Source organism: Manacus candei, unplaced genomic scaffold (genome assembly GCF_025592945.1).
Source record: "Manacus candei isolate 608988 ecotype Guabito, Panama unplaced genomic scaffold, ASM2559294v1 h1tg000003l, whole genome shotgun sequence".
Taxonomy (NCBI): domain Eukaryota; kingdom Metazoa; phylum Chordata; class Aves; order Passeriformes; family Pipridae; genus Manacus; species Manacus candei.
In genome coordinates, this window is record NW_026138051.1 from 11,282,801 (window position 1) to 11,305,620 (window position 22,820).

Sequence of the window (22,820 nt, forward strand, 5' to 3'; positions counted from 1 at the left end):
CCCCAATTTATATGTGTAAATGGTGATGAAAAAATCAGAAAAGTAGCAAATTTTATTACACCTGTACTTCTGGGGCAGACTGAGGATCTTTGGCCCCTTTTGATGTCTTGGGCACTGTCAGGGCTGTTTCTTCTCATCCCCGTGTCTCACACAGCTTTTGGTGTTGTATGTCAGGAGATCACAGCAGAGAAAAAGGAAGATACAAACCCACCATTTTTTAGCCTCTTGGCTAAACCCCAAATATTTTAGACATTTCTGCTAGAGGTTGATTCCCCCAGGGAGCCTCAGAGCTCTCATCTCTGACAGCTCTAAATGAAAGACTGTTCATATGAGATCAGCACACGCCGATATTGCTTTAGACTTCATGGCATATAAACTTCATATATTGATAGTGACGGGCCACCCCTCCCTGCAAGCCCTTTAGTGATGTTATGATTCTGTTTTTATTTAGTGGACAGGGGAGAAAAACACAATGGAAGTCATGCAAATGATTAAATGCAAAATGATCTGTTCATCTTGTGAGACCACTTGTAAATAATTTAACAAAGATCTTTAACAAGTCTCACCCTAAAAGAAAAAAGTAGGTCCACTTGAAACCCTGCTTTTCCAATTTGGATGTTTAAATCAGTACTGCAGTCTTTTAAAACAGCCAAACTCTGTAAAATTGCCATAGAGAGACAGACACAGAGTTCTGGTTGCCAAGTGTAAAGGAGAAAAATGTGAGAAACTCTGTAACAGGCAAACATGGGGTAATCTCCCTTCCCCCAGAAGAGCTCATCCAAGCCTTGGAGACTAGTTAAAACAATAAAGCAAGAGGGTTTTTTGCCCTTCCCAAACCACTGTTCGCTTGAACTCTCCAGTGATGGCTTTCTCTACAGGAAGATTCTGCAAAGCTTTTGGTAATTTTATGGGGAACACCTCATTGTATATTTTAAGTATTCCCTTTACCATCTCTCTCCCAGAATCACAGCAACCTCTCCAGTGAAATACATCTGGAGACATCACGTCTCATGACCGCTGGGTACCTGCCCACATGGAGCAGCCTTCACTGGCAGGGCTGTTCCAGAGCACAGGGGAGGCTCGTGCAAGGAGTGTGGATTCCTCACCAGGAGACACCTGATTCCCGGGAAAGGGAGCAATTAGTCACTGTAAAACAGTGTAACGAGGCTAAAGAATTAGGAACTGCCCAGACTCCAATAAACCCCAGTGCTTTATATGACTTGAGAAGAAGCTGGAGGAATCTGGCTAATCTTTTACTCTCCTAGTAAATCATTCATTGAGGCCATCTGTGAAATATGAGAAGAGCAGCTTCAACCCAAGATCCCCGCTTAGCAAAGCCCTCACTAGCTTGGCCGGAAAGAAGTTTTCCTGATAAAGTTGATAGCTAGTCCAAACCCTCATGATTTCCAGCAGCAGTAATCCTTCTGAGGAGATTAGAGAAGCAGCCCTTGAAAGTCCTGAAGTGTGGCCATCCACTACAGCAAAATTCAAGGGAAAAAAAAAAGATAAAACCCACAGCACTCGCCAGGGCCTGGCCCTGAGGTGCCCCTTCATGCTTTCTGGTCCAGTGGCCTCTGCAGGCATGTCTGACAAACAGCCCCCAGACAGCTGGTCCACCTCTCTGGGACAGGGAGCATTTGTGGGGCTCCGGGAGAGCATCAGGGAAGAACTCTGGTGCCTTGATAGCCAAGACTGAACTGTGGTTTTTTTCAAAGAGAGGAATGGATGCCCATCTGGAAAGTGATATTCAGCTCGCACAGCTGAACCCAGAACCCAAAATTCTCTGCTTCAGGGAAGTTCATGCCTGACTCAAATGAGTACAGTGTGAGATCATGTCACTTGAGGAGGAATAAGTCATCCAAAACACCTCTACCAGCTCCCCACACCAGACTCCTTATTTGTGTCCTCCACTCAGATTTGATAGTTTTTCAAGAAGCAGTTAGCCTTTCTCCACAGGCATTACTACTAACCTGGGAATAGAAGAAAGTCCTTGGGCAAATACTTGATAGGGTAAAATAAATAAAACTTTATCTTACAGCAGAAATGGGCTGAACACCTAACCCCAGTATTCAAGGACATGAGTTACAACCCACCTCCTCCGGGAATTAAGACAATACAGTTTTTGATGCCTTTATTTTTTTTATATTTTCTAGTTTCTAAACTCTTAGGATCTGCAATTCCCAGGTGACTCAATAGCTCGTAGGAACAGAAAGTTTCAAAGTGAAAGACTAGATACCCCAAATCCTAGAGCCAAGTCCTTGCAGGGAAGTGAAGCAAAGATCCAAATAGGAGACAAAATAAGAGTGCAGCAGGGCTGGAGGCACAAGTCTGCAGTTTTACCTAGTGCTGGGCTCTCAGAGAAAGCAAGTCTTGAACACCTTGCAGTGGAGCTGAGCACATCCCACCTTTGAACTCTGTTGTACAAATATCTATACACTCATAACATGTTTGGGCACTTTGCAGAACTCCAGTCACAGAAGGGAAAATCCATCCCCTCCTACCCTATGCTTAAGTTGAGCAATAACATGTTTGGTTTAATGTTGAAGTCTTCCAGAAGTTTTGGTGCAAATTACAGCACTCTTGACGACCAAGTAAAGTTGGGGAAGTGATTATGTCTTGGAGCAGCATGGAGGACAAACAGTAGGAGCTGAAATTTCTAGAAGACAGAGATCCTCTTTGCATTGTGATTTTTAGCCAAACTTTGGCATGATAGTCCCTCCATGCTGTGCTTTGTAAGATTTTAACTGTTCTTTCTGTTTTTCTTGGCTACCTGGTGTTTGCTCTGCTGAGGCTTGGGGCCAGTAACTGTGTAGAACACATCAAATTTTATGCCTTATCCCTAAAATCTCAGATCTAAGTGAAACAGCGTCTCATTGATCATTACCCTGATCAGCTTGTTAGTGTTGCATTTTCTGCTCTGGAGAGAAGTAAGTCAAGACAAGACTGAAAGTTGCTTTATTTTTGTTTTAAAAGTGAAGTGTTCTTCCTTGCTGCTTACTAAGTATATAACTGCTGAAGAAAGTATTCTACCTTGTGCTTCAGCTGAGGTGTTAGAGAAGCACTTCCTCTAGCCCCAATTAGGCATAATAAAGACTATAAATGCCCCTTCCTGTAGTGCTGTTTCTATTCTTAGCATGTTCTGTACCATCCTTGGTAGCCAAGGCTGTGGGGGCACAGACTGCAAATTGGATCACTGTAAATGGGCTCCGGAAGGAGGAGCAGCAGGGAGAGCAGCCAGCATCCCCCCCAGAGCAGGAGCAAAGCAGAGGAGGAAGGTGGAATCCAAAGGGAACAGAGAAGAGCTCAACCTCAGCAAGACCAAGGACATACCGTGGCTGTGGCACAGGGAACTGCCCGAGCAAAGCTGCTGAGGAGATGTGCCCCAACGAGTCAGAGCTCAGGCAAGAGGGGGATCTCCGGTCTCTGTATCAGCTGGGCTCTGGAGCAGGGATTTTCCATTAGTCAGACAGGACTCGTGTTGCTCAGCAGAAAGCTGCTCTGGACTCCCAAGCACGGCGAGCTTGGTGCATCCTCCACCCTCCAAATCACACACAGCGGTGGCTGCAGGAGCATCTGTTATAAATCCTCTTCTCTGGGCAAGGGTAGGAAGCACAACTTTCACAAGACTCTCTTTAAATGGAGAAAGTCATCCAGGCCTTTTCTTTGCAAGCTCTGCACCCCTCCTGGAGCCCTTTGTGATCTAAGTTGTTTAGAAAGTAAATGAAATTGAGTGAGCCAGAGAGACAGTAATGGTTATTTCTCCAAGAAAGAAAAGCTTAATTTTACCATGGGGATCTTGCCTCTGTCATGACCCCTCCAACGGCTCACAGGAACACAGGAGGAATTAACCAGCACTGAGGACTGGTTCATTCTAGCAGATTTGTAAAGAGTTTCATCTTAGTTCTTAACTGCAGTATCCCCCTCCTGCAAAACAAAACCCCCAAAAAACCAAACCCAAATGAACAGCACCTACTCTTCAGCTGGTAATGATCAGCTTCTCCACAGCTTTCAGCACTCTCCTTTTTCCATCTCACCAAGACAGAACCAGGGCTTGTAACCTCTTTGGAGACTTCCTGGGGCTGCAGCTGAGATGGTCAATACATGAAAAAGAGACAACATTTCATGAGTGGCAAGTCTGGAGGAGCTGGTTCCCTAGAAGCTGAGAGGAAAGGGAGCAGGATCAGAACCATTTGTGTTTGGTCACGGTTGGTATCTGTGCAGCTGACTGGCAAATGAGATCAGATAGGATTTTTCCATCTAATCTAAGTGAGCTAGCAGTTGGGTTTCATTCAAGCAATTGTTCTAATGGATAATAATGTCTTATTATGACTAGAGGGCTTATTACTAGAATGTTGCACTAAATTCAATAACCTGAACTCACCATATATTGTCCCTCTTATGGGAGCTTCAGCTGCTTGAGAAGGAGCCTCAGAGTTGCGTGATCATCCCTAAAACCTTCTCCCCTAAGTTCCAACTTTGGAGAACAAGTTGTTCATCATATGCTGAATTCAGCCTTGGAGTAACTCCAGTGAAAACAAAAGGAGTAACAACAGGAATGGATTAGGCCCAATTGCTTTCACATTTTTCCAACTTGAATTTTCAAATCCAATACTGAAGGAGAAGTAAAAAAAAAAAAAAGACCCAACTCATGGCTCAGTGACAAATATATTTCAAAATGTAAGTCTGCCTGTGATGTGCCCTCATGCCCTTTGGAAAGTGCACCACGGTGAGCTTCCCCAAGCTTACCTAGGAACAAAATCCTCCTGTCATCTGACAGCAGCAATATGTATACCTACTTCTGCCACTGTACTGTACCAATTTTTGCACAGAATGGTCAAACCCTGCAGTTCTAAGCTGCTACACTTGTCACTACTGACTTTACACACGTTTGAAAAAAACAGTGTCTGCCAAGTTGAGATACAGAGTCATGAGGAATTAATTTCATAAAAACGGTAAGATTAAATAGTGTGTTTTCTGTACCAACCCCATCTTCCAGAGAGAGCTGTGCTCAGATTAGGAGAGGGCACAGGCTCATCTATAAATCCTTATCTAATACATCATCACCTTGGCATCTCTCTGGTTAAATAGATACGAACAAACAGAGAGCAAGTGGAATAAGGACCAAGACAAGCTCCCCTGCTGACTAGTGAGCCATGTTCTCTTACAGTGTTTGCTGCACCACTCACTCATTAGCTTTTAAGTAAGTTCCTTCTAACTCTGACCTGCTGTTTCCTGCCAGGGCTGATGAGCCACAAGTGCAGAGTCGCTTCCTCTGGGCCAGTTCCTCAGAGCAGCTTCCAGAGGCTGCCACATGAAGTTAGCTGAAGAAAAAAATGCTGCTCTTGTTTTCACTGGAGTTATTCCCAGGCTATTCCAGTGTGTTATAAAGGGGGCAACAGAATTATCCACTGATCAAAGAACTGAAGTGCAAGTCAGAAGTCCTGGGTTCAATTTCTATCTCATGTTTAACCAACACTAACCATATGCCCTCTCTGTCCCTCCACACACTCATTTGAGAGTTTTAATAATAATGATGACACTCAAAGTTGCTCCTAAACAAGTAAGAATTTTATGAAACATCATAGAAACATGAAATATTAAGACCATGTTTGACCCATGGGCTTCACAAAGTAAATGCAGAGCTTCATCCAACTGACAGGCTGGAAGCGGAGGAGTTCAGCTCAGCTGCTATCTAGCTCAGAAATCACTGCACATTGTTTGCAAACTTATCAGGAGTGACTTGAATTGTGAATTAGCTTCAGCAAGGCAGCTGGCAGGCTGCTGAGGCATACAATGCCTGCTGAATCTGCACTTCCTGCTGGAGACGTGCGAAGGAGAAGGCAAACTATGAAAGAGCAGAGAAACCGCTCCCAACTCCAGTCAAAACTACGTGCAGCACAGGCAGAACAAGGCCAGTCGCTGATCCGGGGGCCAAACCAGAATTCCCAGCAACAGCAGTGCTGACAGTACTCAGCCCTTGCACAGCACTTGCCATGGAGGGATCTCAAAGTTCTTTGGGAAGACCATGAGGCTCCCCCACCTTCCCCCAGCTCCTTGCCAGGCTGGGTTGGACCACCCCAGCCCACGCTGTGACCCTGTAGCATCTCCCTTGCACACCCCCTGAGCCTGGTGCTTGCCTATTTTACATCTTGGTTTTCAGTAGATAATCCAATCTGTGTCAAAAGCAGCAGAGATCCCAAGACATGTTCCAGGCAGCCTTACCTGAGGACTCACCTGGACACGGCACCAGCGCACATCTCCACTGCTGGATGCTCTCCGTGCAGGCAAACGTTCCCTGTGACTGCCACTGAAAATTCTCCAAGATGCAGTTCTGTGTGTGCCCACACAGAGAAATAACAGAAGGATGCTTCCCATGTGTGGTCTGATGGGAACACTGCAGCATCAGCACTTGGGGAAAAAGCCAGTCTGTGCACTGCAATTCACTAAACCCAATAGAAATGTGCCACAGCAGGCTCCTGAGATGCTTCATGGGGCTGGGAAAACAGCCAATGCAATCCTAGGAAAGCTCTCTTGCTGTGAGCAGGGTCTATTCATTCATTTCAGGTTGTCAGTGAATTTGATACAAGTCTCCTCTAGCAGAGGATTGTGTTGTCCTTAGAACCAAAGAGCATCTGCCTTTTTCAAAATCAGTTTTATGTTTAATAGCACAAAGAAATCCAAACCCTCACTCTGGGAAGTTAGTGTTGACTCTGAAAGGAAGAGGTTACGTTGTGAGTGAAAAGAAAGAAAACTTTAGAAATTTCTGGTAACAGAAGCTGCAGGGTGAGTTCAGTTCAGATGCACTTCAGGCAGTGTTACCACTGCTCACTAAACCCCGTCCTGTGCTTTGCAAGCCGCGATACGCCATCCCGTGGCCATCCAGATCCCCAGGAACTTCCCACAGCTGGTCCAAAGTTCCCGGCACAGTCAGGGCTGTGCTGTGCATGCTGGCACTGATGCTCCATGTAAATCCTATACGCACGATGTTTGTTGTTGCTAAGGCAAAGTAAGGCCAGAAAGCTTCAGCTACTTCTCAAAAACAACCACCCTGACAGGTGCAGGTTGTAGGATGTGGCTGTGGCATGGCTTGCTGCCTTCATTCAGCTGTACCACAACCCTTCTTCCTCAGTGTGAGCCTTTTGCTGGCAACAAGAGTAACCAGGGCACTTTGCAGAAAAACCATCACTTTCTCCACACCAAGTGTGTCCACCAGCCTCCTGCCATACCATCTCCTTCCTGCTGGGAGATGTTCCTCCTCCTGCTCAGTTATCGTGCTTTATCTACAGCCCCTTGTCCCACCAGCTCCCTCGTGGTCTCTCACAATGCCCAGAGCTTTTGGGGCATCTTTGCCCCACTCCTATACCCTTAATTCCTCTCTCATTCCCGCTCTGCCCCATGAAGAGTTTCACCACATGTCTAGGACACTTTTGACAAGAGCTGACGATCCAGTGCACTAACTTTGCTGATGAAGACAAGAAGCTGAGCTTCCAGCCTTGCTTTGGTTGTCCAACAAACACAATTACAGGCTTCAGGGCTGATGCAAACTCCATGTGAAGGGGGCAGGAGGGAGGCTGTGAAAGCCCACACAAATTCAGTGAGCCCTCTGTACCCCTCCTTGTTGCCCATCTGGCCCACCCTGCCCATGCTGCCTCTCCTTCCTCACACTGGGTTTTAATACAGGAGAAGAAAATAAAGAAAAGAAGTGACCAGCAGCAATGAGTCCTCAAAAGGCAAATGTTTCCTATTACAGCACTAGTTTTTTCAGGCCCTTTGATGTCGCTTCTCCCACACAAAGCTGTTTCTTTCACAGTCTGTTCTTGCACACGAACAAGATGTGACACGTACTTTCTGTAGCACATCCTCAACTCTTATTTAAAGCACATTTGTCCCAACTCACTGTACTTTGCTCTCTGTATCATTTTTCAAACCAGTGCTCATACATCATAGGCACAGAGGCATTCTTATTCTAGTTCCCCCTTTCAGATTTATTTTTCTTCCAAATTTTTGGAGGTTCTGGTCATAAGTAGGGAAGTGTTGACAGCTAGGGTTGAGAGTGAGCTGTTAAGTTCATGGCAGTAGCTGAATTTTCCAAAATTTTAGGGGCTTGTAGAACTTTGTCAGAGGCCAGATTCAACATTTATATTTATATTCTGGACTAGTTAACTTCCATTACATTCTTTATTCTACTTGGGCCCATAGTTTTTGATACTACCTGTTTCTTACCTGCCTAGTAGGGACCGTAACTTTTGCACACTGAAAAAATTGTTGACCGTGCATTGCACTGATAAACCATTACAGTTCCCATGACAAATTTAAATTGCAAATTATTTGGGGCAAGGAAAATATTTTTGTTCCAGCACAATAGGGTTTTCATAATCTGCATTATAAAGTGTCCCAACACAAATAGCCGGGAGCTTCTGCCAACGTACTCAGCTTTGGCGAAAGTTCAGAAGTGGTGGAGGCTGTGGCAGAATGCAGTTTTCTTTAGGTAATGCAAGGGTTAAGCCAGTCAGCTTCTGAAAAAAACAACCTCATGTCATTGTCTCCAAGATTCATTTGACTAGTGTTGTTAAATTGGACTTACTTCTGCATAAACTGTATCCAAATGGCTTTCAGAATCAAAACACAATGGAGAATTCTTCCAGAAAACACACACTGCACTATCTGAAAAATAATCAAAAAACTCAAACTCTGTTATACCCCAAAATGAGAGACATGCAAAAGTTGCATCAGGAATTTTACTGCAGCTGTTTAGTAAGACAATCAAACTATGGTAATTAACAGCAAATAATAATTGTGTTCGTAAAAAAGGTAAAAAATCTCATTGCCCTCAGAAATAAGTTAGGGGAGACTAAAGGTATTAGAAATACTGTACAGTGTAAGATGATGCTTTTTGGGCAGACAGGAACTGCTTGACAGCCTGGTGTCACTAACGGGTCTGTTGCATCACAGGCAACTGTTACTGCAAACTTATTCAGAGACTGAGAGAGGCCTGGCCCAGTTTGTTAGAGATGAACAAAACTAGATGAACAAAACTTGTGGGCTTTCAGTAACAAATTCTTACTTTATATAAGGAGAGGTGTTTGGAGGTGGAAGTGTATTGGATTTTGTAGTTCTTAACTACTGATACGTTCAAAAGACTATTGCCTGCATTTAAAAAAAAGAGTCAGACCAGCCAAATTCGTTCATTAAAACAGGTATCTTTGTTCTGTGTTTTCAGGTCTTATTTCTTTGAAACCCCTCGCTCTTTTGTGATCACCCAAGCTAACATGCATTCTTTGTTAATAGCAAGAACCTACCTACTTCCCATTTCCAAACTTTATTATGCAACAACAACAAACCAAATTGCAGATTTAAAAAGAAAATTTTGGCCCTGGCATGCTACTCAGGGGCAAGCCTCAAACCAAAGGGCTTTAACATCTAAAAGCAAGTAATAAAAAGCAGTTTGAATGCAAAATGGTTTGGACTGAAACAAGGTACCTCCACAGAGTGCCATTTGGGGACATTTACAGTGGCAGTGGTGTGTGTTTGCATTTATGGGATCCCTACATTCTGCTTACATGAAGGCTCTTCACGCACAGCAGGAAGCAAACCCCAGCTAGCACACTTAAACCAGCTCTGCAGCATAATTGCTCCCTCAGAAAACAGACTTGCCCTAAAATGACATCTACTTTTTATTTTAGCCTGAGGACAAAGGTCTTTGTTGTGAATTAGATAACCATCCCTTAAGGAAACCCAGCCACTGACTCCCTGCCTTCCCCAAAACCAGCTGAAACAACTGCTACTCTAATTCTGATGGGCAAGCTTAGCTCACTCATTCTTTTGGGGGTGGATTAAGCAAAGACTTGCCCACAAGGAGCCTTTTCCTCTAAGTCTGAACAATGCAGACCCTGGTGAAAAGTCTCAGTCATGTGAAAAACACATTTTTCATTTAAAAATTAGCTGGATAAGCTTAAATCAGGGCTAAAATCTTTATAGTCAAAGGAGCCAGTTACTGCACTCTTCTCAGCAATCCATTTTACAGCAAATTTGCTAAGGATTACTTAACAGATCTAAAGAGAGACTGAAATACTGAATGGTAGGCAAAGTCCCTTTCCATCTACTATGGACAGTTGCCATTCATGTAACAGCCTTGGAATACGAGGGGCAGTTTTTATAGCTCCAAAAAGATTCCCAGGTCTTTATTCCAAAAAAACAAATGCAACAGGCCTCTGACTTCATGGAATATTTGAACCCATGTTAATGCAAAGGTTTTTTTATTATGAAGTTACCAGGAAAATTATATGCAGATGAAATTCCTCCAGGAAAAACAAGTTCTCATCTTTGTTGTCACACAATGTATTAGCAGGGTCTACAGATAAGAACATGAATATTTGCAAAAAATAATTTCCCAAGGTCAGTCTATTGTGTTTGAGCATCAGAACCTGAGGTCCAAATCTCCCTAAGCCTGCTCAAGTTCACCTCTGCAGACAGCCCCCAACGTGAATTTGCCTGGAGAAATGTGCCCAGCTGAAGCCTTACACTTAAAATATTTTTAGCATTTTGAGTTGTTAAAATGAGCTCTCTATTTTTATCGTGACTTAAAAAAAAAGAAATCCCACTTCAGTGTTTTTATACAGTATAGAGTTCCTTGTGCCTTTCAAGAATGAGTTTTCCAATAAAGTCTGCAGGACTCAGATTTACATCCTCACCCACTGACAGTTTAATTACTTTCATTGTAGGAGAAAGTATTTAATCACATACAGTCAGAAAAACAGCCTCTTAAATGCAGGCCTTTGGGCCCATGATCCCCAATTTGAAATTCAATGAAGGAGAATGAAACATGCACACTGTGATCCATTTCCTGATGCAGAACACTTGATATTATCAAAACATACAGAGTTCCACAGCTGACACACACATTTTTCTAAAGCATTGGTAAAATCCTTCCAGCATTTTAAGCCCACAAAATGAGGATTCAGCGTGCTCTGGGTGTGAGCTAAAGGCAGTGCTAATCAATGAGCCATACACAGACCAAGGTTGTAATACTATGCTAATTAACATATTAAAAATAGCCCATCTAAAATGCTGCTCTAGTTATGCTGGCATTTTAACTCTGTTCTCAACAATTACAACATTAAAGGTAACTCATCACTGGTGATTCTCAGCAATAGATATGCACCAGTGGTTCCTCATAATAAAAAAGGGGAGTGGAGGAAAGACAGGAATTCTCAAGACACTCATCATGGCAATTCAGAAGAAATAAGTCTGGTGAAGACATAAAAACCAGTTAAGTATCAATAGTTACACATAAAAGCTGACTACCAGCACCAGCTGGCCTTCTTCCCAAACTGGTATCAGACAAGGCAGTCAAAAAATCCAGAAATGCAACTTTCAGTCAGTTTTAGTCAGAGGATGCTGTGCAGCCTTTACACTGCAATATCGATCGATCCTTGAGCAGCAGCAACTCTCGTGCAGTTGAGTGCAAGTATCAATAACCAGCATATTAGGAAACTTAAGTTTCAAAATGAACAAGTGTTGTTACAGCTGCAAGTGTGAAAGAGAACCTGGGCCTGCCTGGGGCCTGTATTACACTGCAACATTCATCCTGAAACCACAGACACAGCGAGTGTGTGCATTAAGTATATATTTTATAAAAGAGCAATGTCTTTTGTAAGACATTCCAAGAGTGCAGAACAGCCAGAACACTACAAAAAACTGCTGTAACAAGAGTGACTGTTTGTGCGTTTGCTTTATGCAGCGTACATTTGAATGTTTACAGAGGCCAGCACTCGGATAAGACTCTCCACTAACAAACAAATCTGGAATACATCAATTGTACAGGTAAATCAGCCAAAAATAAGCAATAGCTATGCTCTTCTCAGGTTTAAGAAAGCATGCAATAGATTTCCCCCTCCTGCCACCCCTTGTTTAGATTTCTAAATCACGGTAGCAGTAAAAGCAAGGTATAAGGAAACTGGGGCACAGGTAACAGCTTGGATTTTATCACAGACTGTTTATCAATATTTTGCAATGGAAAAGGAACCTTCTTTCAGCATCAAGAAGGCAGAGAAGACACAGGCATGAATAAAAAAATAATTAAGCTATTTAAGACATCAAAAATTCAAGAAATAGCACTGTGCATATACAAATAAAATTAACATTCAATACTTGTAGAGCTCATTTAAAAATGGCACCAATGGACAATATTTTACAATATGCACATTTATTTGAAGTGGGGAACTAATGCTCCACAGGTGAAAATGGTAATACAAATAATAGTGCCACTGTTGGCCCATTCTAGTACTTCTTACAATTTAAAGGAAACACTTTTAAAAATAATCTGGTATGTACATGTCTTCTGGATACCCAACAGTTTCTTCGGAAAAAACTATGGTTCTCCCCTCCCCTTCTAGGCAGACAGTATTGCCAGAGGTTGTGCTCACTTCTAAAGCACATAATCTTACTTTAAATTCAGTGCTATTTTCTTTCAGAAAGATCACAAGTTGTACTTTTAGGTAACAAAAGCATTTATGTTACAAACATTCAAAAATGGAAGCTTATGATTCTGGCAGACAATGTTGCGTATTAAATACAAACCAGCCAGCAATTACTGAACATAAAAAACTTATTCAATCATAAAAAAATACTATAATTCATCACCACAGACTTTTTACAGAGTTATAAATAATAAATAGCATAACACAGTAGATTACAAACGGATTTATTTTGCCCCGTTATAGTCTTTAAAAAGTAAAATATCTATTCCTACCTCAGACTGACCAAGGTACTGTATCAAGACTACTCGTAGCTCAAATAGAGCTCCTTCACCAAGCAACTTGCAGAACTCGTATCCAATCCAAAGTCTTTCCTTAGGGATTGAGTGTTGGCTGAGCTGTTTGCCCTGCTCGTGACCAACAAAGGGACAAACTCTGTCCAGAGCAGCTGCAAGGGGTGTCCCCTGGGCTGCTCCCTCAGCAGAGTTGGCCTGCCCACAGCACCTCACACGCCTCGGGGAGGAACACTAAGGAAAGCAGCATCCACGGCAGGATAAGGGTAAGCACTCTATAAACAAGCTGTACACAAAGGACTTTCCCCACCCACCCCTCTTGGTTTACATTCCATAATTTTGTAACAATGTCCCCTAAGGCACAAAAATACTTATGACCTCAATGCCACAGGAGACATCGATGGTGCCATACATGGTTCTCCTACACAGTAGTTTAATTAACTTAGTTATCTGCACTGTATATCTTCAGTCGAGGCGTGGATTAATTTTCCTTGGCCAAATCTTACTGAATATTGAACTTATTTCATACAATCTGTAGGAAAAATGATCAGGGGAGAGAACTATGCAGCTAATTTAATCATGTTTGTAGAGTAGTATTATTTCTTCACCAATGGCAAAAGTGACAATCATTAGTTATTTTGTTGTGGGGTTTTTATTTTAATGTAATAGAGTGACATTTCCACACCCAATGTGGTCTTCTGTAATAAAAATGACTAGCAGCACTAAGAAAATAAAATATTTTTTCTCCCTTCCATAAAGGAATTTCAGGCTAGTGACTGAAAAAAAAAAAAGGCAAGAATAATTTTTCTCAATAGTAGAAGTGCCAGAGAATAAATTAGTATTTTCAAATCCTTCCAAACCAAGTTATTTCCCTAGACATAGTGACCATGATAATGATAGAAGTACTTTCCTAAAAATTGCAACACTAATAGGTAGATACCTACTCCTGGAATCAAAAAGTGTATGCAAGTTCCTGAAAGCAAAAGTTAGTATAATATCAGCAGACATCTTGTTTAAAAAATAAATTCGCAAAACCAGACATTAATATGGTCTACAATGTCCATTAAATGGATAAATAAAAAAAAAAAATCACTGGAAAGTAGCCAAGGATTACAGTAACAACAATTTTTTTCCTTTTAATAAACCTCATATTAATGGTTCAAGGATCAGTTCGTTTCTCTGTACAAGTGTACAGTGAGGGGACAGCACAGCCAGACACTGACTCAGGACTTGGTAAGTCACTTGGGTGAGAAGTCATCCATCAGTATGAAGGAAGAGCAGGAGTTGGAGCATGTGACTGGAGACTCGGTGGTTATGCTGCCTTTAGTCAGGGAATCAGAGGAAGAGCCAACACTGCTGCTACTCCCGTCAAGAATATCTGAAGACAGGCTGGGGAAAGAGAAAAAGGTTATTTAGTACATGGGTATGATGAGACTGCACAAAGTTAACGTGCTTTCCCCTTGGAGAGAACATGTAGGAGACCTATACTACCACTCAGTCTTTACTGCAAGACTGGCAGCCCTGAAAACTCCTTGTTTTCTGTAGCATGTTATATACATTCCTGCTCCTCATGGGAATGAGGAGCAGAATTATTTTTTTTTTTAACATGCAAAATAAATTACAAAGCTGTTTTTAATCAGACATAGAAAATAAGTGAAAACTAATGAGCTTAAAACCTTAAAAGCTTATAGGAAAGGAATAATAATAAATTAATCAGCACTGCAGCAAAGATGCCATTAATTAACCAGTATGCTCTTTAACATTGCACTACTCAAAGCAAGATTGAGACCTATTTTTCCTTAGTAAGTAAGGAATTCCTGTGTTTGGATTTTGAAGTCCTGATACAAGATCCCAGAAGGCACATAAATTGATGCTTTTGCAATTTAGAGGGAAGCAACGTGAAAAAAAATCTAGGCAGTTTCAAGTCTGTAGGTAAACTGAAATTACAGTAAAACAGTTCACAGTTTTGAATACTTAGCATCTGACTCCACACAAAAAAAAGAACTTAGCTTTTTATGATCATAGTAAAGAAAGATGACAGTAACTCAGAATCATGAATGTAGGGACAAAAACTATTAAGTACTCACACACATTTTCTAAGTATTCAGGAAAGTACCACAGACATTGTATGACCAGTACCTACAACATACTGACACGATGAAGCAAAGTAATTTTGCTGATGAATCAACAGGGATTTGTAACAATTATATTCAGTATAAAAGTTTTGATGTACTAAATCTAGGCTAAAGTCTGCTCAAAAAATTAATACAAAGAGCAGGACCATTGTCACACTACACTCCCACAGGAACAGTTCCCAGTAATATGCATGCACGAGCTACACACAAAGCACTCTTTTCCTGGAGGAAAAAAAAAAAAAAGGAGAGTTTATGATAAATGAACATTCCCCGTTTTGGCATTTCAGGGCACGTGAAATATTTTACCATGAACTGAGATCTGTCAGATGTGTAACATCTGGAGAAAGCATGTTGGTTGTTCCTTGGAAAAGTCTCTTTGGCTGACTTTCAGTTTCCATTTCACCTAAGGAAAACAGTGCAAACAATCAAACTCATTTGAGACTCTGGAACATTGTCTTTACCTGCATTGCTTTTACAAGCTGGGTAAAGCATAGGTATGAATATCTATCCCTTATTGATCACTGAGCTTAATAAACTTTTGTTCCATTTAAATGCCTCTAAAATTCACAGAAAATAACAGCCAAGATAGAATTGGTATCTATGAGAAAACTTGTCTCTCTCTCCTGTGAAGTCAATACAAATTAGACAACATTCTTTAATCTGACAGGACAAGCAGCCCTAAAAAAAAAAAAAATCCAAACAATAAACAGTAACTTTTCTCAAAGGCTAAATATAAGTCTTGTACAATAAAAGGACATGCTTTTGGCGCAGTTAAAAATGCCCAAGTTAAAAGGTTAAGCATAGCTAGTGGCTCACCTGTAAATATCTCACTCTTACAGTTCTACTGTGGAGACTTGCCCTGGGATGTAATTTGAATATCCCTAACATGGAATACTTCCAGGAAAGAACAGTTTTACCCCTTCAGGAGAAAAGGGCACTGATCTACTCCACTTCTCCAAACATTCACCTTCTGAACTTTCAGGGTGAAAACAAACATTCAGTACTAAGTTTAGAAGATCCTGCATGATAAGCAACATTCCTAAGATGATCTGAAGGGTGTGCACTGTTCAGTTGTACTTGTAGGAATGTCAGGGCTTACAAACATTCATAATGTTTCATTTGATGCATAATAAACTCTGCCTCTTTCAAGCAGTAGCTGCTTTTAAAGTTTTCCATTCCTGCGTTTTAGACTAGCTACTTTACATTGTATTTTTAAGTTATAAGTAGCAAATTCCAGTTCACCGTGGATACAAGTGCATTATATTTACAAAGTAACATGTTACTGCATAAACATAAAAATGTCCAGCTGCAAAACTACATCCATATTAAAACATCTGATAAGGTAAATACACGTACCTTTCCTTTTAATAGGGCCAAGAACACTAGGCCTGATACAGTTGATTGGACTTTGACTCCTCCTGCTAGAGAGAGCACACTGAAAGTCAGGCTGATAAAGGTTCCAAGTCACATCAAATCAACACAACCACAGCATATGAAGCAATCTTCAAACTATTCCTGCACAACTTGGAATTTTTAGGGCATCTAAATACATACATAACAAATAAATGCTGCCCATTTAGAGCAGATTATCTGCCATCAAAAGCTGCAGTAAGTTTTTCAGGGTTTTCTCCTTCCCTTTGTGCATCGCGTTCTCATTTCTATCCATTTATAAATTGTGTGCATTATTTATATAAAACCTATCTGCTGACAAAGTTATTGAAGTTAATTTGAAGTACTTCCCCACAATTTACCAAGTGTAGTTTAAAGCTGACACAAGCTCTATAAGAGCACCTACATAAAGTTACCACTGGTAACTTTCAGAGCATTTTTACATGGCAATGCTTTCGCTCTTGTAAAACTATAGTCTCTTCTAATGCCTTAACATCAGCTTTAATTAATCTTTGGCTTAAATTCCAATTCTAGCCCAACATACACCTGTTACTTGCACATGTCACTTACTTGCAGAATCGCCTTGTTGGACTGGGAATAGGACTTGGAGGTAACCCATTACTGCTCACAAACATTTGCAATGATGGTGAAAAACATTGCTGCAGAAAAAAAGGCACATTGACACACCTGAGAATTTCCTTCAAAACACTCAGATGTTCCACCCCACCCTCCAAGCCCCACTCAAAGAAAAGCTAGCAACTGAACTAGGCAGAGATGATCAAACACAACCTTGGAAACATTGAAAACTTAACTTGCAAAAACGTAACGGCTTGTGCAATTCTGCTCGGATTAACCTAAAACTGAAACCCACGAGAAACGTGAACTTGAAATAGATGTTGTTTCTCTTCTTTGTCACACTTAGAAGCAGCAGTACAGTAGTCAAGACTTACCCCCTTTCAAGGGGCTTGTTAAACAAGTAGAAATTACTCAAAGTACATCTGGTCTGCAAACTGACAATATTCCAGAGTAGAACAGGATATTTAGCTCTGTGGTTCTGCAGCTAATTTGAGCTTAGCCTACAACTGCTCGCAGCTCAACACAAAAATCCTTCTGTCAAGTTATCTACTACTGCTTTACAACTGATTCCAAAGGCACAGGACCAGCTGCCAGCACCAGCATTATCCCAGGAACACATTTACCCACCACGAGTATGTGGCTGCTCCGTGCAGCAACACTGCAGGTAGGGGCCTGCAGGAAAATACTGCAGTACAAAAGCAGAACCACAAAAGGGAGTGAAAATAAGGTCATCTTCAAAAATAAATATCAGTTTCTCTGTGCTACCTCTTTCTCCAGCATCTGCCATCAGTTTTTGGTGCAAGTTCAGCACACCCCAGTCCTCCTTCACAGTGTGTTTGTGCCTTCCTTTCCATAACTGAGGGACACATTTTCATCCCTACCACCACACAGATCTGCAGTCTTCACCTACTCTTACTGTACATGATACATTCCAATTTTGGTACTTCTTCCCCAACATCCCCCCACTTCTGCAGCTGAAGATCATGTCCATGATTACTTCCATGACCTCTTCCAGCTCCCCTAGAACTCCAACCCATCCAAACACTGCACAAACAGTAGTAACTGAAAACACCCACTGTTTTCCTGACTAAACTCTGCAAGGTCCAAGATGGGTCACCATCTGATTCTTAGAAACCAATAAAATGTGGTTTTGGGGTTTTTGGTGTACTTGGTTGTGTTGTTTGTTTGGGTTTTTTTAAACTATGAAACAATTTGTGAAGTTACACATCTTCACAGTTCAGCTTGGCCTGGAGTTCTGAAATATTGTTTCGGTTTGGTTATTTCACTCGTCCTACCTTCCCTATTCCTCTTGTAGGTGAAGGTGCAGGTGAAACTGGAATGAAGTCTATTCTCTTTGGGGAAAAAGATTTCTCAGACTTGTCCAAGTCATTGTCGCTCTGTGAACACAAGGTTTCAGATTCAACACCAGCACAGGATATCACCTTGAAATCCAAGGCACAACCTTGCAATGGAAAGTCATTGGGTCAAATGCACAAAATAGCTAAAGCAGGTGAGCTTAAATTCTTCTTAAATTATTTTCATAGTTAATTCCTCTCTTTCCCTTAAATTCATCAGTTAAGTGTGAAAGTAGAATTAAATAGGAAACATCTATAAAGAGATTACCAGGCTCAAGCTTTCCTCCCATGACTGGCTTATCTGCATTGCTGTTTGCACTTCCCTAGAATACAAAAAACCCCATCAGTAGCTACAAAAAGGATAACTCTGGCTATTTTATCACGTTCTTTCAATAACACTCACCTTTCATGTGCTGCTTCTCTGTTCATTAAATCCACTCCTTCCTCCTGCAGGAAATAAATGTCCTAAGTTTCCCCATAACATTTGATTCATCACAGGCACTTGAAATAACACTTGTGATTCAGTGATTTGCTATCACAATTGAAATATGAACAGTAGAACCACTATAAAAAGACAAGACTGCCACCAGTCCAGCTCACTGTTTCTCTTAAATGAAACACTTCAAAAATGCAAGGCAGCTTAAACGTAACAATAAGCCTTGCAAGGACACTTCCCTTGTTGAAATGAAGTCTTGAAAAATACAGTTTTCTTTAGTACTTGACAAACTCGATAGGAAAGAAACTCCCACTGTATAAGTACTTCAATATTATATAGTACTTTTCATTCTGTTACTAAACACACAGATAAAAACTTACCCTTCTGATCTGATGAAGTCGGCTGCTAGGAATACGAATAGGAGATGATGACAAGAACTGGAAAAAGAAAAAGTGACAGCCACAATGATCAAATCACACTTCAACTGCTTGCATATATAGTATTTACCATTAAATAAAGTCTTAGTGAGTTAAAAATGAGCTGTACAACTACCTGTGGATGACTCAAACAATGTTGCAAAAAGCAAACACTGACCTTCAAGAGAAAAGACTTGTTTTACCACTTACAAATTCCTTGTATCACTCAACAAGCAGCACAGAACTGACTTGCAGGCAGATACTGCTCAACATCCCAAGTACACAAATAGCTACAGATGCCACTCAAACAAGTGAGATACTACAAATGAAACTATGATCTTTACACAATTCCTCACTGCCCAGAGTAAGATGACAAACCCCTGTAGAACCTTTCTCACTCAGCTCTCTGTTATAAAAGAGAAACCTCAGTGTTTCAGCTCAGTCTTGAACAACACTCCCTAAAGCTTTGCTTCTGCCATTTTATGCATCTAATTTCTCTGGAACTCTGACTCCATCACATACAAATGGGCCAACAGTTCCCACTCTGGATATCCATGCGTCCATTGCCACATCTACCAGTCTGAGCTCCAAAATTCTGGATTCTTATTTTAAAGAAATCTCACAGCAGAAGATTTTGAATCCCATCTCGCCTTTTCTGAACAGAAGGCATAGAAAAAACTTATTTAGGGACTTTAAGTTCTACAGGTTTTGAGAAAAGCAATACTTAATCTTCATTACCCTTAAATGAGACAGAAAAATTTCAGTGAAAGGCACATACAGATCACTCAGTTGAGAAGGAAAAGGTGAAAAAAAAGCAACATCTTTGAAACGTTAAACAACTGCAGCTCTGTACACTACCAGACTTACAACAGAGAGCAACAAATAAATTACTCTTCTTTAAATGGTTTTCTGAGATCTAGTGTTCAGCCTTTGCAAAAAAAAAAAAAAAAAAAAAAAAGAGCACCATGTCAAACAAGCAGATCAGCAAAAAACTGTGACTCTTTCTTCCATTTTCACAACAAATTAAAACAACCTTTCAAGACTTTAACTGTGAAAACAGTTTTCTAACCCACAGTCAGGTCTAAACTAACCTAAAGACTGTACTTAATACTGGGAATCACATGTAGCTTCAGCTATTCTTGTCTTCCTGGGTGGACACAGTTAACACACCAGTATTACTTCATTGTAGTTGCAGTTACAGGTGAAAAAATGCTTATTCTGCAGCCTGGAAGCTCGTTGGGATGCACAGTGCAAATGATCAAGTTCAACTTCATTTCTCTACTCCGATTACTCCCTGCTGTGTGCAAGCATGACATGCTTAAGATTCCTCACCATTCCATGACGGCTCATAACTGTTGTGCTGTTCCTGCGAGTCCGCAACACGTAAGGCTGGAACACCTGCGAGTTGTCACTGCAGGGGGGAAAAAACAAAAGTTTGGTGAACAAAACTCTCTCGAGGTGCGCTTTGCTTAGAGCTCCGCTGCGCCGTGACACGCGCTGCGGCCTGAAAACAAGCTTTTCTTTGAAGAAGAGCACCGCTGCTACCGGGGGAGCATCTTCACCGAGCCGGGGGGGGACAGGAGGTCACACTGGGTCCGAGGAACAGGGGGCACGTCCCGGAGGCCGCTCGGGGAGCGCCAGGCCTGCCGAAGGCCCACAGCGAGGCCTGGGGCTCGCTCAGCCCGTCCGGAGACCTCTCCTCCCCGGAGCCCCCCGGGCCCCTCACCTGAGCCCATGGATCAGCGGGGCGCTGTTCGACCTCCTCAGGCCGCCGCCGTCGCCCGGGCCCGCGGCGCTCCCGGGCGGCAGTTCCAGGTCCAGCTCCATCTTCTCCTGAGCCATCGCGGCGGCGGCGGCTCCGGCTCCTCCCGCCCCGCCGCGGCGCCCATTCACCGCGGGCGGCCGCCGCGGCTCCTCAGGCCGCCGCTGCCCCGGCCCTACAGGCCCCGCGGGCGGCGCCGCGGGCTCAGCCCGGGGGCGCGCCGGGCCCGGCGGGGGGGGCGGCCGCAGCAGCGCCGCATCCCGGGGTCGACCCGGGGGCGGTCGATTGCTCCTGCAGCAGCAGCAGCGGCTGCGGCCGGTGGCGGTGCCGGCGCGGACGGCTCTGGAGGCGCTCCCGGTGCCTCCCTCGGTACCGATCGCGCTCCGCACCCACCGCCGCGCACTGCGCGTGCGCGGGCAAGAGCGGAGCAGGCAGGGGCCGCCCGGCCTCGCGCGGCGCACGCGCGGTGGCTCCGCGCCCCGGCGGCGGGCGGGCTCCCGGCGGCCCCCGCGGGCGGCGCGCGCGCTGATTGGCCACCGGGCCGTGCGTGCGTGTGTTTGAAACGGCGCAACGGTCGCTAGGACGCGCGCACCGCCCCCGGGGGCGGGGCCTGGGCTGACGGGGGACCTCGGTTCGAGTCCCGCCGCGGTCACGTTCCGGCCGAGCCTGTTCCGGCAGACTTTTCTCTCCTTAACAGAGAAAAGACTTGGCGACCCTCTTCAGGGCTTAAATCACACAGTCTTTCCCCAGTGTCCTCCCTAACCTTCCTTTTTCGCTGAAGCACATACTGAGGCTTTGATGCACAATGAGCATGTGAGCATCTGGCATAAAATTCATTATAAGATATGTGATTCTAGTTCTTGGCTCTATTCAAGTTTGCGACTGACCCTGGCAATTTGATTCTGAATGACCAAAACATCAAAGTTTGTGCTTACTGATTTTTATTTTATAATATTTTTCTACAATAACAATTGCAACGTACACATTTGTCTCTTACGTGTCTCTTCATTTTCTCCTGGGAAATCATTCTTTTTCCAGAGTGCTAGGTACAGAAACAGTTAAGACAGAAAAGTTAGGATTTTTCATCACTTCAACTTCCTTAAGTGGGAATATGGCTATACAAATTATTATCTTACTTTTAAATGGTTGAAGGTAGGTGCTCCTAGATAACCCAGTAGAACTCTTGTTCCTGTAGCTATTTGTTATGGTACCTCCTTGCATTTTTTGTTAATCAAGACTGATCTGTGTGTATTCCCTTTTTCTCCCTTCAGAGACTCTGTATGTGTCTCATCAACTGTTTTCATGGATGCCCACATTTCTTTCACAGGTGAAGGATGGAGATTCAAAGTGGGGAAGTGGGGACTGGGAGAATGAGATAGGTGGGTAAAGTGACAGAGAGACTGGTGAACATGAAGGTGTGGGTGATGATGTAGGAGATATTTGATAGTGTCAGGGAAAATATCCCTGCAGACAAAATAAACACAGTCACAGTTACAAAAAGCCATCAGCCTCAGATAAATTAGTAAGCATAGGACCCATGAACAAAAGTATTTTTTCTCTCTATAATCTATCTTTCTTCTCTGATTATTTCTGTTCTTAAGGACTGCCTGAAACTCTCACCTGGAATATAATAGATGAAGAGATGGAGTACCCTCCCTACGAGGAAAGGCTGAGACGATTGGGATTGTTCAGCCCAGAGAAGAGAAGGCTTTGGGGTGTCATAATTGCGGTCTTCCAGTACCTGCAGGGAACCTGAAGGAAAGACAGAGAGAGACCATTACAAGAGCATGGAGTGACAGAACAAGGGGAAAATGGCTTCAAACTAAAAGAGAGTAGGTTTATATTAGATATTAGGAGAAGTTCTTCCCTGTGAGGGTGGTGAGGACCCAGCACAGGCTACCCAGAGACGCTGTGGATGTCCCATCTTTGGAAATGTTCAAGGCCAGGTTGGATGAAACTTGGAGCAACCAGGTCTAGTGGAA

At 42.7% G+C, this 22,820-nt stretch overlaps 1 protein-coding gene and 1 non-coding gene across 2 annotated transcripts; both read right to left on the minus strand.

The window, feature by feature from the left end:
- Positions 1–13,879: 13,879 nt before the first annotated feature.
- PABIR2 (PABIR family member 2) lies at positions 13,880–21,239 on the minus strand. Its single transcript, XM_051784968.1, has 10 exons — positions 20,803–21,239; positions 20,409–20,487; positions 19,041–19,097; positions 18,628–18,671; positions 18,493–18,547; positions 18,165–18,266; positions 16,864–16,952; positions 16,261–16,325; positions 15,211–15,307; positions 13,880–14,158 (listed from the first exon to the last, which is right to left on the minus strand). Exons 1-10 carry the CDS (start codon positions 20,916–20,918, stop codon positions 14,008–14,010), a joined length of 855 nt encoding a protein of 284 aa, XP_051640928.1. The 5' UTR covers positions 20,919–21,239; the 3' UTR covers positions 13,880–14,007.
- LOC127473545 (small nucleolar RNA U109) lies at positions 14,239–14,381 on the minus strand. Its single transcript, XR_007905490.1, has one exon. It is a non-coding gene; the product is annotated as a small nucleolar RNA U109 (small nucleolar RNA).
- Positions 21,240–22,820: the final 1,581 nt, after the last annotated feature.

What these genes read in the sequence shown, in the direction of transcription:
- PABIR2 (XM_051784968.1), bottom strand. Translation starts at nt 20,918, where the DNA reads ATGGCTCAGGAGAAGATGGAGCTGGACCTGGAACTGCCGCCCGGGAGC. An exon ending in CCGCTGATCCATGGGCTCAG is followed by an intron (nt 20,488 to 20,802) that starts GTGAGGGGCCCG and finishes TCCCCCCTGCAG; the next exon opens with TGACAACTCGCAGGTGTTCC. An exon ending in GACTTCATCAGATCAGAAGG is followed by an intron (nt 18,672 to 19,040) that starts GTAAGTTTTTAT and finishes TATTTCCTGCAG; the next exon opens with GAGGAAGGAGTGGATTTAAT.